Below are 12,473 nucleotides of genomic sequence, written 5' to 3'. Positions count from 1 at the left end.
ATTTCCAACAAGGAGGAACTGGATCCTCTGTGCTTTATGTAAATGTATCTACTCAGGTAGATATAACCAGATCTACCCCACCTTTTCATCCTTTTTAGCCTTTCTGCCACCATAATGTTTGTATTAGTCTTTTAAGCATCCAGTATTATTTATTTATCATGGAATTCATGACTGTCTAGTACTTTTCTCTTTAACGTTTTATGCCCCTTCTTTGGAGGACATTTGCATTTCCAATGGCCTCTGCTTTGTGAAAGACAGGAATCTCTTGCTCTTTTCTCTAATCCCTCAGTGCATCACATTCAGTGGATTTTTTTCCTTACGCTAGCCTCACTATCCCTGTTTTCTAAGTAAAGGTCCATGGAATCAGTGCATTAAAACATCTACCCAAGGTAACACATGAATCCAGTGGTAGAACTGAAAATGGAAAATAATCAGTGGAGTCTCCATACCTTTTGTTGACAGCATCCAACTGGACTTGGAGGGAAGCCTTGTGTTGCTCTACCACATCCTTGAGTGGCACCGTGGGATGCTCTGCGTGTTCTCCCTCTGTACACTCCCGGCACATGGCTGTCTCGCAGGACTGGCAGTAAAACTCCATCACCTAGAAAAATGCACAACTGTAAATTCAAACATGGCAGCAGTAACATCACTCAAAGCACGTCTTACTGGCTCTTGAATTCATGTTATTATCCAAGCTCTGAGACAAAGTTTCTCCTTTCTTAGAAACCAGTAGTTTACTGCCTAAAATATGGCTGTTATTTTTATATATTTTGTATCAAAATGCTGGTTGAAATGCATTTTATTCTATCAGAAAGGGTGAGAACAGCAGCCTGGGAAACAGAATGCTGGACTTCAAGGCTGGCCCTAACATCATCTTTAAAATGTGTAATAGTAAGTTTTGGTGTCTCCCTCAACTATGCTGTGAAACAACTCAGAAAACCCAGGGCATTCAAGCCCCCTTGTTAACTTCATCCACAGTCTCTCCAGAGGGTCTGCCAAAGAAAGTGTAAACTTAGGCTGTTTTTCATAATAGGGCCACCCGTGGAACATGAATGTGATGGAGCTCACCAAACAGCATGCTTATTTGCTAGAGAAAAGCACCCTAAACGAACCAACATGCTGCAGGGGAAAATCTCCATATCCCATTACTAATCCCTTAAAACCATCAAAACCTCATATCTGAGATTATAATAAGACTGCTGATCTAAACTTGAAAGAGGAGGAGATTGTTTCAACCTGTTAGGTACCCAGTACAATGCTGTCTACAGATAAAAAAAGATCTTTACATGTAATAAATACCCCAAATTCTGAATATATTCATGAAGGGAAAGAAACAGAAAAGTGCTGTGCCCAAAATCATATATTAGTCAAAATAATGCGTATATATGCAAATTCAGCATGAGACTTTCTTTTACAGCTAGGAAGTCCTTGAGCACAAAGCATTTTAGGCTTATGAAAAGTACATAAGGAAGCTCATAGTGTGTGCTTCAAAGCAAGACATTGGCAGCTCTCTTGCTTTCAGACCATAGAATCAGAATCTTGAATAACTCAGCTGATGCTTCTGGCACTCAGACCTTACACAAAGATGGTTATGCTGGAGATGTTGGTTGACAACTGGATGGTTGTGTAGAACCGGCTGTTTTCAGGTGAGTACAGGGACCTGTAACAGCACCATGCAAAGTAGCTCGCTGCTCCAAGATGTCTTGAGAATTAGGAGGGGGAAGTAAGAACCATGATTTGCATGTGGCTGTTAGCATTAATAGGGATTTTCCTCTGATAAGCTCCTTTCCATCTTATTCCCATTCTTCCCTCTTATCTCAATTCACAAGAAAGGGGATTCACACGCGATGAGGGTTTATTCATTTGTTGGCCATTCCTGTAAGCCACTTTAGAGAAAATTTAAAAGCTGCTCCAAATGAACTGTGTAAGATCAAATATATCAGCAAGGAAAAAAATAAAAAGTAGACCTTCTAAACAATGACAACCCCCATCAACACTGTTCCAGTCACTGTGAATTCAGCAGTCTCATAGTAGTAGATCCTCTAAGGCCTGATGGTTAATTTGGTAGGCACTAAGATGTGGTGCAGTCTTACAGTGCATAGAGGAAATCAGTTAAACAGAGTTTAGGATTTAAATTCTTTTCAAGGCTTTAAAAATTTGCAACCGGAAACAAGCAAAAGGAACAATATTTTATTAGTGTTGTTGTTTAGGCACTTAGAGAAAACTCTTAAGTCTTTTTATATGGTCAAAAAATTTCATTTCTGTTGAATGAGTGTCAAAAGTTCATCTTTTTGCCTCTTCATAATGTAATGCTTAGGTTCAAGATATTTTAACAAGTCCTTTACTTATTCAATATTTTTATCTTTGGATACAATGATTAGAATAATTTAATGTTTGTTTCCTATTGAACAGCTCATAATAAACATCATTATATTTGCAGCAACATATATAAGAAAGAAAGCATCTCATTGGCATATAAAGTTTAGCCTAATCAACTTTCTTCCTCTTTATTCAAGCATCAGAGAATCACATAAACTAGAATGGTAACAGCAAGCAGACCACAAGACCTAATGTGTATGTCTGCACAGAAATAGTCTTCTTTGCCTTAGTCAAATTCAACGTTTGAGTGAAGCAGCTTTCATTTCCGATTAAAATCTTTTAGCTGAAGGAGAAAGAAAACTTAACATTAATACAATTCAGGCTTCAAATGCCTAGGTAAGCTGACTTGCTAAGATTTTGTCTAGCATTTCTTAATCAGGCAAGATTAATTTCTAACTACAGACAGACACGTATTACTGGCTTTTCCTCTCTCCCCTTCACACCCAACATGGGCATCACATTTTGTGACATTCCCAGAAAGCTTTTCCTGATGACAGTTTTGCTTTACAAAACAACTCAGAAAAAAACGTTTGCCTGAACCCCTCCTTTCCAAAACAAAGACAGCTCTTGGGCAGGATATACTATGGCATCCAACACTGGCTTCAACTGTATTTCCACTGAAGTCAACGAGAACGTTCCCATCAGCTGTAACGAAACATGAATTAATACCCACTGGTTCTGAAATCCCATCCACTAACTCCCACCTTAAACCAGACCAGCATATTTCAGCACAATGATCTAATTAGAAACCCATGCATATCTTCACTACTGTGATTTAACTGAATTTACAGAAACTTTTTAATTTGCATAACCAAAGATGCAGATACTTCTAGAATTAGATTTCACAAAGTCAAAGCACACTAATTCAGCCCTTCAAAGTTCAGGTCTCAAGTAAAAGGCTCTCACCAATCACGAGCCCTCCTTCTCTAAAATCACATTTGAATAATCACATTGTTCATCTTCTGCTTGCTGTATGTTTGAATTAAAAGAGCAGTCCAGAGAAAAAGAATGAGTCTGCTCTTTGCCAGCCTTCTTCCTCATCTCACACACATGCTTAATTCCTCTGTCACATGGCTAGTGTGTACCTTAACTTTGTATATTTTTGCTCTTAGAATAATATAAGTTTGAATTACCTGAGTGCACTTCCCAGATATCTGGTAAAATTTAGAATGTTGGGTTTTGTTCTCCCTAGTCATAGCTTTTGCCTGACCCATGCAGAAAACGTGAAAGCTTTAGGCATTTTTAAAAAGCTTTTGTTAAGACTGTCATGACTTAAACAACAGGCTTACATAGAAGTGAACCACCCAAATCCCTTGTATGACACTACAATTCAGTCAGATATGATTGTATCAATCACACTATTGCTTCCTAAAGGTATTAAATGTTCTCTGTGAGGCAGAAGAAAAATTTGCCAGCCGTGAGCCCAGTTTATTAGTTCTAGTGTTCATTAAGAGTCTAACCGACATTTTGAATTTTTTATTTAGCCTCAATGAATATTTAGACTACACTGAATATTTCAGAGTACAGAAAAAATTAGATTACACTTTAATGGGATATGCAAGTAAATGACATGGTGGGAAGTACAGAGCTGAGGAGAAAAAACAAGGTTTAAAATGTATATTATGAAGTCACTTCATCAGAATATCAAGGATAGGTACTTTTTTATTTTTCTAAGAGAAGCATACAGGCAGTAAGCAACACCTGCACAAGTTCAGGAAATGTTTTTCTAGACAAGATCTTATGCCTGCCAAGTTGCCAAGCTTTTCTGTGATCTTTTGAGAAAAAGCTAGTCAGAGATAAGGCATGCCTTCTTGTTACAAGCATTTAATTTAATACTGGGTACACTCTCTTCTTACACTCTATAGGCAGAAAATACATTGCACTTGTGAAAGCATGGATCCTAGATTCTGAGCTGGCTTTCACTTCAAATTCAAATAAAACCCAAGCATGGACTTTTCAGGATGGGTGACTGCAAAGAGGCAACACCACTCATTACATATTATGAAGTAGTGGACCTAGAATTTCACAGCCTTCCCCGTCCTGGCTGTTGTACCTGCCCCTAAATGATTGTAGATCAATGTTCCTAAACCAGGATGCTTATATCCAACAAATGCTGCAAGTGTTTAGCAGCTGAGAATAAAGCCATTCTTATTTTAATGTGTAGGCAGAAGATAAAAATCTTCTGTTAGGTTCAAAAGTTCCATAACATATGTGCCCTACTACCTCAATTTAACAAGAACATATATTTGTGCTCACGTTGGTGAATATGAGGAAGCATTTCTTTATAGTTCAAGCACAGGAAACCATCTCTCATGTTAAGATACTGCAAGCTCAGTTTCATTTTTCCTAAGAACACACACAAAAAAGATGCCACAACAGAGGATGAGAGGATGTGCACAGAAAGAATAGAATACACGCACACATATGGAAAATATGAGTGGTACAAGTAAAAGACAAACTGGAAGGGAAAGTATCTACATGGCCCAGGGAAGGCTAAATTACAAGCAGAGAGGCAAGCCAATGAAAAACTATCTGTGCATCAGTTTCTATCTGATTTTAATCAGAGAGGTTTAAATCTAGCACGGCTAAAAAGAGTGAAAAAACTTGTTTAAACAGAAACTTATTTCCGAGCTAGTACAAAAAAAACCTGATAATATTTAAATGAAATATACTTGATAATAATTTTTCCTTTGAAAGTAAAAATACAATGGGTCTGACCCTATCCAAAGCAATACATAAAAATTAATGGAGAGAGGAGTCAACGCAGTATGGCTGCTGGTTCTGTGAAGGCATTCTTCTCCAGCTACCACCTCAATCCTCTCTCACTCCCTGAAGCCCCAAGCAAAGCTGCTAGCAGCCACACAGTGCCCTCCTGCTGTGTACCCATGAAGCCAGCAAAAGCCCATTTCCTCAGTCAGGCCTAAGGTGCCCAGCACCTTGCCCTGTGCACCCTGCCCTTCAGCCAGACCCACCTGGCCAGCCTCAAGCAGCTCTCCTCAAAGCTTATCTCACCTCCTCCCATCTCAAGGACTAATGTGTGCACTTCAGCTTTTAATTTTCTAGCTCCACAAAGCTTTAAATTGGAATCATCCTCAGCTTGACCCCAACCCTCCCAGATACTTACTGAAGCAACAAGATATTCCCATCACACACTATTCAGCATCCTAAAAGTCATGCTGTGTTTGAAGGCAAGCCAAGTAAGTTTGGTTTAGAGGATTTACAAATCCACCTTTCCTTAGAAAGAAGTTCTCAGAGAGGTATAAGGTGGCTTATTTTTAATTGTAGGCAAACCGTTTTTTTGTAAGTACACCCAAAGAATCATCAGCCGATAATGTAAAATGCAAAACAAGTAACACCCTCATTTTTACTTTTTTCTGCATTTCATAATCAAATGGCTCCTATCATAATAGCTATATCAGAAAAGAACTATGATTCATTTTAAGTAGAGCCAATAAAATTCAAATGAAAACTAGGAATGTATTAATCAGTAACCACTACAGACACATAGGTACAGTACACATTAAAAAAGTTACACCAGTTATTCATTAATCAGAGTGTACAGCAAATCAGTTCCACAAGTCCACCTAATTCCAGCAGGTCAGTAAAGGAGAGGGAACTGAGCTGTTCCTCTGTGAGAGTAATCACTACCTATCAGCTGAATTATTCCTATACAACCAATATACCTAAACTGCGTATCAAATACCCCAGAAAGTCATCTTAAAATATTGGCATATATTTCTGGGCTTGCATAGAAGCACAGCATTCAGTTTACAACACAGCATCGCTCAGCTTTGCAAAGTGGTCTACTTACACGTTTGCATAAGCCTGGCTACGAGGCAGGAGCTCTTATGCCTACCATGAAGCCACACAGGTTAACACTGAAAATTGTGAAGTAAGCAGAGTTAGAGCTAACAGCTCTAACTTTTACTAATCTGGGAATACTCACACAGTTGGGGTTACTTGCCAATGAATACAGTAATGTGATTTGAAGGTTTATGTGGGGGGATGCTGAGCAAAAAAAGTAGGTGGAGAAAAAAAACAAAGCAGCCTCCAAGGACTGATACATGAGAGACACAAAACACTGCAGATAAACAGAAATTCTGTGTTTCTAGCTTGTGCTGACCCAAAGCATCCTAAGCCAGGACACCATTTTATTTGGCTTCATGTTAATATGCTCACATAGCTTTTGGAACTGCCTCAGCATGCAGATCAGTTAAGCTTATAAGGTCCCTGCCACATACTGCCTAAACAAGCACACAGGTTCCCACAGCAATAGTTGATTCTACAAGCAAGAGAGCTATGGAAACCCATCCCAAAGGGGCAAAGGCACAAGGTTCAGTGCTTGCAGGACAGCAGTTTTGATCAAATGTGCTAAAAGATGATTTGTAAGATGAAATAATATCCTGACTACTTTAAGATGCTCCACTAAGAGCATCTGAGTTAAATTTAAGAATCACTTGTCTTTTGTTGACATATTATAAAATCAAAGAACTAGTGTGATTCCAATTCCCCACTATCTTTTTAGAACAAAATATCCATGAGAAACCAGACCAGTCAGTACATATGAGTACCTGCACGTATCACAGAAGTTCGTCTCACTTACGTTTCCATCATGATTGGGGCAGGAGAGTGGTTTGCCCGCAGCAACAGCGGTGACAGTCTCCAGGATGGAGGACTCCTCAATGCTGTTGTCCGGCGTTCGTTGCAGGACATCCATCAGGTTGGTGATAAAGAAGTTGTTCTGGAGTGCAGAAACCCCTTTCTCCGGCAGAATGGAGGTCTGGCGGCACACGGGGCAAGAAAGGGTTAAGCTATGGGCTGGAATGTAATTCTGTAAGCACCTATGGGGAAGGGAGGTGGAAGGGGAGAAAAAAGAGAGGCAAAGTATCATCAAAGAGGAAAAAAGTCTCCCTTCAGTTTAAGAACTGGTTTGAAATAGTGGTACCCCTACTTATAAAAGGAAAGGTACATCACCAGGCTTCAGAAGTAAAAGTGGTTATGAGGATTTTTTTTTCCATTAAACCTTTTTTCCTCTGCCACATGAAAAAAAGTTTCAATAAGCTGACAGTATTGTAAAAGTTATGTGCCTGTCTTTGAGATATTTGTGCAGAGTGGATCCATTCTTCCAGAGATCTACTGCATCCTCACAGGATAGTAAAAACAATAAACTATCAGATAAAGTTTGACAGACGTGAAGCTATTGCATCAAGTATTTGAACCTGCGTCTTTAACTGACTAACCAGTGGTTGACCCTTGTCTTTCCAATAGAATCTCCTTTATTAACTTGTATTTGTGGATTTAGTGTTTTAGAGCTAAAACCTGGTCCCAATGAAACCAATGCAAATTTTCCCACTTATTTCAATTAGGAAAGTTATTTGGCAGTTAGCCAGAATCAACAGAGCCCTCTTTACTACATAGAGAACCATGTCCCTCCCAGGTTATCCCAGTTTATGTTAAGGGGAGTTTTGGAGGAGATTTTTGTGTTTGAGTTGCGTGTGTGTGGTGGTCAAGTGGTGGTATTTCACAGAATATAAATCTGACATAAAGGTTCTGTGATCAACAATATGCAGCACACCAGCCTAGGTGACAGGTAGTGCCAATTTTGGCCTTGAAAATCAAGTTAACAGCTGCTGGGCATGCAACACCCAGCTGCAACTGGCAATTCAGTATAGTCCCATAAACACAGAAAGCTTTGCAGAATGCAATTCTTCAGGGGAGCAGTGCTGCCCCAAATTTCTCATGAGATGCCAACCAAGAAAGTGTGACCTCGCACAGCTACACAGCTCTTATCCACTTTCAAGGGCTTTGCTTGCACCACTCTTCATCCTCCCTTGACAGCCCTTCTCCTGACTCCCCAGTGAGGGCTCTTTGAAAGGAGAGCTTAGGCTTTGCACATCAGCAGTTCACTGGAAGAGTTCTTCCAGCCTCTCTCCATAACCAGATCAGCCTAAGACGATTACAGTGAAAATCAGAAGCTGAATTTAGGATTTAGACATAAGCTGAGGTCAAGAAACTTAAGACATGGTGGTGAAAATCTTGACTTTGCTGACTTCAGTGAGAGTTTCACTGCTGACTTCAGTAAAGTTGGGGTTTCCTGTTCTTCTACAAAAGACCCATTCATCTGACACACTCAGACATCCACAATTTTTCTTGCACCCTGTTCAAAATTAGATGCACATACCACAATTCTAACTAAAAGGTGTAAATCTGCTGAACTAAATGTCCACAAAAAATACCATTTATTAAAATTTTCCTGCCATTCAGTATATAATCCAAAGAGCTGCATCCCATCATCAGATAAAGAACTCTAACCAGTAATTCTTCAGCTAACTTTTCTGCAAATGCTGTACTTTCTCCACCATTTGATGGATAATATAACATTAAAGTATCACTATGTATTTTCAGTTCATTCAGCTGAATACAATAGAAGGCAGGTTGCAGTTTTATCATATCTCTTTTCAGAGAGTTTTTTCACTTCAGTCAACCAAGCTGCAGAATAATGAAGACATTTAATCACAGGTTATTAATAATGTATATATCATGTGTAGCTGTTGGACATTAAAGGATGGGATAATTATTTCTCTGCTTAGTAAATCAACAAAGAAAGGTTTTTATTGTTTCTAATTATAGGCTAATCGGTATAAATTCAGGATATTAGTTTGAAGTCCAAATTCTGACTTCCATCACCTTTCACATTGTTGTAACTGTATTCATTAGCTTCATTGGATTTACTTTTATTTACTCTTGCGTGAAGACAATTATTCCAAATATTCCACTGCTGTCTCTTTTTCCTGCCTCCCCCAAATAACAGTGTTTTTCTACATCCCTGCCTCTCCAGCCTTCCTTGACTTTATCATGCCTTAACATGACCTTTACAAGTAAAGAGACAAGTCCTCATCCACCAAAGGATGCAGAATTCTGTGCTTGTTATCCGACACAAATACTTAAGTTACCAGCAGGAGGAAAGGACTTACCTCTCACAGAAAGTGTGCAGGCAGGGAAGTACTTTGGGGTTCTTGTAACGGTCCAGGCATATGCTGCAAATCAGAAACTGCTTGTCAATCTGACGGACCACAGGACTTGGGATGTTGGAGCCTTCACTGGCCATCCTAGACCACTGACATACAGGTCCTGTTCCCTTCTACCCTGCACACTGCTGCAATGGGGTGGGGAAAAGAAGAAAAGAAGAAAAATGGCTTATAAACTCCATGAAATAACAAAATCAGCAACTAATTCACTTGTTTCATCCTTATGCAGGAGTTCATGTTTCCATAGAAACCCAAAACAGTGAAGAATTAAACTTCTAAAATGGTTTATCACTGATGAGAACCTGGGAAACAGTCAGCCAAGTCTACACCACCACACATAATACCTCTGTCTGAGCAGGCATTCTGGAAAGGCATGTTGCCTCTGGACTGAAAGAGTTACAGGGCTGTCTGGTTTTAAAGAAATCCCACGATAAAAATGTCCTTGCACCAGTAGGTTCAGCCAGTGCTAATAAACATAGGATTTATTGTATCTACAGCACCGCTGGCAAAACGCTTAAACTGGAACTGCACCAGCCACTGAAATGGCTGTGTCACAGACAGAGTTTGAAAATTGTTCACCTAACAATTTTTTTCTCTTATCAGTGCTGGTGTTGCCAAAGATACGGTAGATTTGGACTCCAGGAAGCCCCCAAGAAGTAACCCCCAGACCCAGCCAGCCCCTGTGAAGGGAGTGCTCAAATTCTGCATCAGCAACCAGGATAAGGTAGGTGAAATGGAAATCCCCACGATAAAAGAAACTGAGGAAAGAAGAGGCAACTGATAGCTGCTGAGAATCAGCAAATGTGGAGCGAAGAATACATGAATCACATCCAAATAATAAATGCAAGAAAAATGGCATTCTAGGCCGAAAGAGTAGTAGGACTGAAGACTCTTCATAGTCCTGGCATATAAAGCAAGACATAAAAGGGTAAGAAAAGAGTCTACTGACTGACAGAATTAAAATTGCAGGTTAATGGAACACTTCCTGTCCTGGAACAAGGCACAAGGAGAGAAAAACTTAGTTTCTTTTCAGCTGGAGGCACAGATTATAGCCAACAAAATTCTTATGTGGAAAGAGAGGATGGAAGGAAAAGGAAGGAAGCAACCTCAGAGAAAAGTAAACTGTCTGCTAAAATAGTTTAGGAAAACCTGACAAGCTGAGGCCCTGGCAGGGTGGCCCTGCAAGAACTCCTCTCCATCAGCATTTCTGGCGGGCTGGAGCACTGGGAGGCACAGGCTCACTCCCCGGGGAGCCAACAGCAGCGTCTCTGTCGCAGCACTTTCTGTCAGTCCTCCTGCACCCACAGCCAAACAGGGGCGCCCACAGGGGCTCCTCTTCCGTGCAAGCAGGGAGCCCACCTGGGCTCCTTCACTGCAGGTACTCTCCTGAGGTAGTCACTTCTTCCCTAAACATTTTCTACCCCAATTTTTAGTCATCCATTTCAGACAATTTGATATTTGCCTTGAGGGCAGTTCAGGCTTTCCGAGACAGAAATAACAAGTCCTCTGCCTTGGTGCTGATCGCGCTCATTCAAAGGTCACTCAATTCCACAATGATTTGCATGACGTGTAGCATTTTATTGGCAGTGTTACATCAAATCTTCTTCCTGTGCTGAATGCCCAGCACACTAATCTGGCAGAGTTGAACTCATGCTGTTCTTCCTGAGCTATGTATGTAGCCATACAGGTATAGTTTACTTACTACGTTGACCAAATGGCTACTTCTAGGATAATGATGGTGATTACGGATCACACAGTACCGAATTCCCTGATAACAAGTTCCTAGGGAATCACCTCTGTGCTAGCAAGTACGACAGCATAAAGTTATTCACAATTATAATACCCAACAGCAGTAACTGACATGTAATTCGATGCACAACAATTATGGTAGGCCCTTTTTTTTTCCGTTTTATCTGAGAAAGGGGAATCTGCAAGGTTAAAAATTGATACAATGCTTGTAAAATATAATGTTTGTTCGTGAACCAAAAATGCATGATTTCAGAATTGATTATTTGTTTCACTTTTTTCATTTCTTTCCCCATAGTAAGATAAATTGTGACTATTGCATGAACAAAAAATAATTTCATCTATTTAAATAGCATAAATCACACACAATAAGCCTTAGAAGGCCAATTAGAAACCCGTGTTACTTTTTAAAAGCTTGAGTTAAAAATGGCTTTTACAAGAAGCAGAACAAAAATACCCAGCTTTCACAAATGGGAGTAGAAATAGTAGACTATCAAATATGCATTAATATATTCATGCAGTTGGCAGTATAACATGTGGAACTTCAGTTATCCATTTCAAAAGAAAATGCAACTCCCCATTGATGCAGCTGTGTTTGCCTCCCACTCTCCCAACCAAAATTTAGGGGTGAGGACCCAAAGAAAGCAGGGAAGATAATCAGAAGCAGGAAGACTTCTTATCAAAGGCACAGTCAAGTACATCAAGTACAGCTACACTAGGAAATAATGTTTATACAAGGAAAAATCATGGTGCCTGAAAGATTTCATATTGATTTCAACTGATCTTCATCTTAGTCTTTTATATTCCCCCAATCTCATTGCAGAATCAGATGATTCTTAGCATTTCTCACACAAAGCTCATGCCAGCTGCTTTAAATTTTCCAATGTTCACGCTTTAAGCTTTGTCAGTGAAATTCTAACAATTCAGAAATAAGTGCTTTTAATATTTGATGTTTTATCTGGAATACGGCAGGCCATGATTGTCATTTATCCCCTGTGCTCACATAAATCAGATTTAAAACATGCACCTGAAAATAGAATTTCATCAGTATATTTCAAGCTTTTGCCACTACCTGGTACAACAACATCTTAAACAAGTGGTTAATTTAAGAAGTTTTTTGAGTATAGAATTTCCAGAATTCTGCAGCGTTCCAGAGCCAACTCCACCTTTCATGCAATTTTGATGAATGTAATATAGCTACGAGAAGGATGATTTTTCCCATGGACTCAATGAAAGCAACCGTACAATCAAATATTATTTGAGGAAAAGCTGGAGATTTTAGGCAATGCTTTTGAATTTCACCAAAGACAGTATTTATTC

The 12,473-nt window shown here is 39.5% G+C and overlaps 1 protein-coding gene across 3 annotated transcripts in view; it reads right to left on the bottom strand.

Moving 5' to 3' along the window:
- TRIM2 (tripartite motif containing 2) overlaps positions 1-12,473 on the bottom strand; it is a 64,173-nt gene that overhangs the window by 33,160 nt on the left and 18,540 nt on the right. For 2 of the 3 annotated variants that reach the window (XM_074148289.1, XM_074148290.1), the window contains 3 exons: positions 9,354-9,535; positions 6,983-7,220; positions 450-601 (listed from right to left, as the gene is read on the bottom strand). In XM_074148289.1, coding sequence (XP_074004390.1) covers positions 450-601; positions 6,983-7,220; positions 9,354-9,487 — 524 coding nt within the window. In that variant the 5' untranslated portion in view covers positions 9,488-9,535. Of the gene's footprint in view, positions 1-449; positions 602-6,982; positions 7,221-9,353; positions 9,536-12,473 lie in introns of those variants that run through there. The other variant, XM_074148292.1, reaches the window with a different exon arrangement.

The sequence above is a fragment of the Numenius arquata genome, chromosome 5 (assembly GCF_964106895.1).
Source record: "Numenius arquata chromosome 5, bNumArq3.hap1.1, whole genome shotgun sequence".
Classification (NCBI taxonomy): Eukaryota; Metazoa; Chordata; class Aves; order Charadriiformes; family Scolopacidae; genus Numenius; species Numenius arquata.
The sequence above is the reverse complement of the archived record's forward strand: the minus strand, read 5'-3'. Positions and strand labels throughout refer to the sequence as shown.